At 44.7% G+C, this 1842-nt stretch overlaps 1 protein-coding gene across 1 annotated transcript; it reads left to right on the top strand.

The window, feature by feature from the left end:
* Positions 1–703: 703 nt before the first annotated feature.
* PPTG_19111 (hypothetical protein) lies at positions 704–1355 on the top strand (the record flags this gene model as incomplete). The annotated part of the gene is made up of 1 exon (XM_008917414.1): positions 704–1355. The coding sequence occupies one exon, from the start codon at positions 704–706 to the stop codon at positions 1181–1183; it is 480 nt and encodes a 159-aa protein (XP_008915662.1). The 3' UTR covers positions 1184–1355.
* Between the last annotated feature and the right edge of the window lie 487 nt (positions 1356–1842).

The raw sequence follows: 1842 nt of genomic DNA, 5'->3' as shown, positions 1-1842 counted from the left end.
TAACAGTGACTAAACCGCGATTAACTTTTTTAGATAGAACAGATGCAACAAATACAACTGCTTCTTGATGGACTCAATGTCGAGATGCACATGTATGCTGTTCGTCCGCGACGAATCGTTGCCCTTGTCACTTGGACCGTCTTTCAATATCTGAGATTGTACAACCGGTTGTGATCAGAAGATTGTGTACACAGTTGTCGTTGTGGCGGACAGCAACATGCGCAAAACTACAACCTCTTGAAGGTACCTCGTGCGTTTGGAATGGTAGACAGACGTCCTTTAGGCCTTATTTTTCTCAATTCTGACTGTTTTTTCGGATAATATGATACAAAAAATATATGCTTAGTTGTTGTACTGGTACAATATTACAGTTTTGCTCATAACCAGCATCCTTTGCATAAGTTTGACTCGCATACGAATATTCGAAACTATTCTAATAGGTTGTCGTTGACACTTTCACTCTCATTTCGTTGTGTAATATCGAGCTCGTGAAGTTGATGTATAGAGGAAGAAGACACCTCTGGTTTCGAAGAAGGATCGGCAGCAACACCATCCCAAGTTTTTCTGCACGCAAGATAGCAGATCATGCTTTGCTGGTAGACGAGGTTTCTCTAGGCGCACCGTTAGGACGGCGGCCGTAGTCTTTGGACTTCAGTTTGCTTTTGGACCTCACACCTCAGTCTCGTTCCTCACAGATAAAAGCATGCGGTTGTTGCTATGGGTCCTCTTGGCGACCTTAATCACCTTCATCTCAAGCTCACACGCTGTCTCCGCCGTTGCTGACTCGGATGAGCCCAAGGTTACGCAGCTGACGATGAAGGATATCGACATCGTGACCCGTCTACTTTTCGTTGAGGACGGTGATGCCGCCAAGCGATTCTTGCGAGGCAATGCAAAGCAAGATTTGACGACAGCTAACAACGATTTGGATGCCAACGATGAGGAGAGAGGGCTCATCCCGTCCACGCTTACAAACCTGATCACAAAGGCGAAGAACGGCTGGGCCAAGTGGAAGGCGAATGCGTTGGAGAAGGCTTTCCAGCATATGATGAAGCTTGGAGAAACCCCCACTTCATTAGCAAAGCGTCTCGAGATTGGAGGGGCCGCCGAACTGAGGTACGAGAAGCTCTACGAGAAATACACAGCCTGGTGGATCAACTACCACACTGTTGCTGGAACCTAAGACGTACATGTAGTACACGCCTCAAGTGTACAACGGAAGGTATACACCAACATTGAAGGCTGTCATTTAATGACCAGTTCATGCGCGTTTTGAAGATGTTACAGCTTCTATCTTTTCGCGAGAAAACAGGCAATTTGAGTTCAACAGACAGCAATTAGATAGGCAAGTGTCAATACTACTGTAGATCGTAACAGAAACGAATCCTATCTCTTGGGTGCATTGATAAACAAACTTTAAAATGCTACTAAACCAGCTCGTATTTTATTTTTACTATCTTCTATATGATTTCAAAGAATCTGTATATTTGTGCTCGCCAGTTTTCGTAAGCAGAGGCGGCAGTTTGTACCCTGGTGTTATAAATTCTGAGTGTTCAACGTGTACAACTGCTGATAGTACAGTGCGTATCCTATCTGCGAATCCGAAAACAGTACCGAAACCTCGAATTCATGCTGGAGACAGTTGCTTTTTTTTCACCACAGAATGCGCATATTCCACTGTGATATTAGAAGACGCTGACCGCGAGAGCTGTTCTTTTAAGACCGGAGTGCTGATGCCAGCAGCCCCAACTGAAAGATGTACAGTTTGCTTGAATATTCATTATTTCAAAGTAAGTAGTGGTCTTCGTCAACCAACCCTGAAATGCTTGCGTCTACAGCATG

The sequence above is a fragment of the Phytophthora parasitica genome (assembly GCF_000247585.1).
Source record: "Phytophthora parasitica INRA-310 unplaced genomic scaffold supercont2.101, whole genome shotgun sequence".
In the NCBI taxonomy this organism is placed as follows: Eukaryota; Oomycota; class Peronosporomycetes; order Peronosporales; family Peronosporaceae; genus Phytophthora; species Phytophthora nicotianae.
The sequence above is the reverse complement of the archived record's forward strand: the minus strand, read 5'-3'. Positions and strand labels throughout refer to the sequence as shown.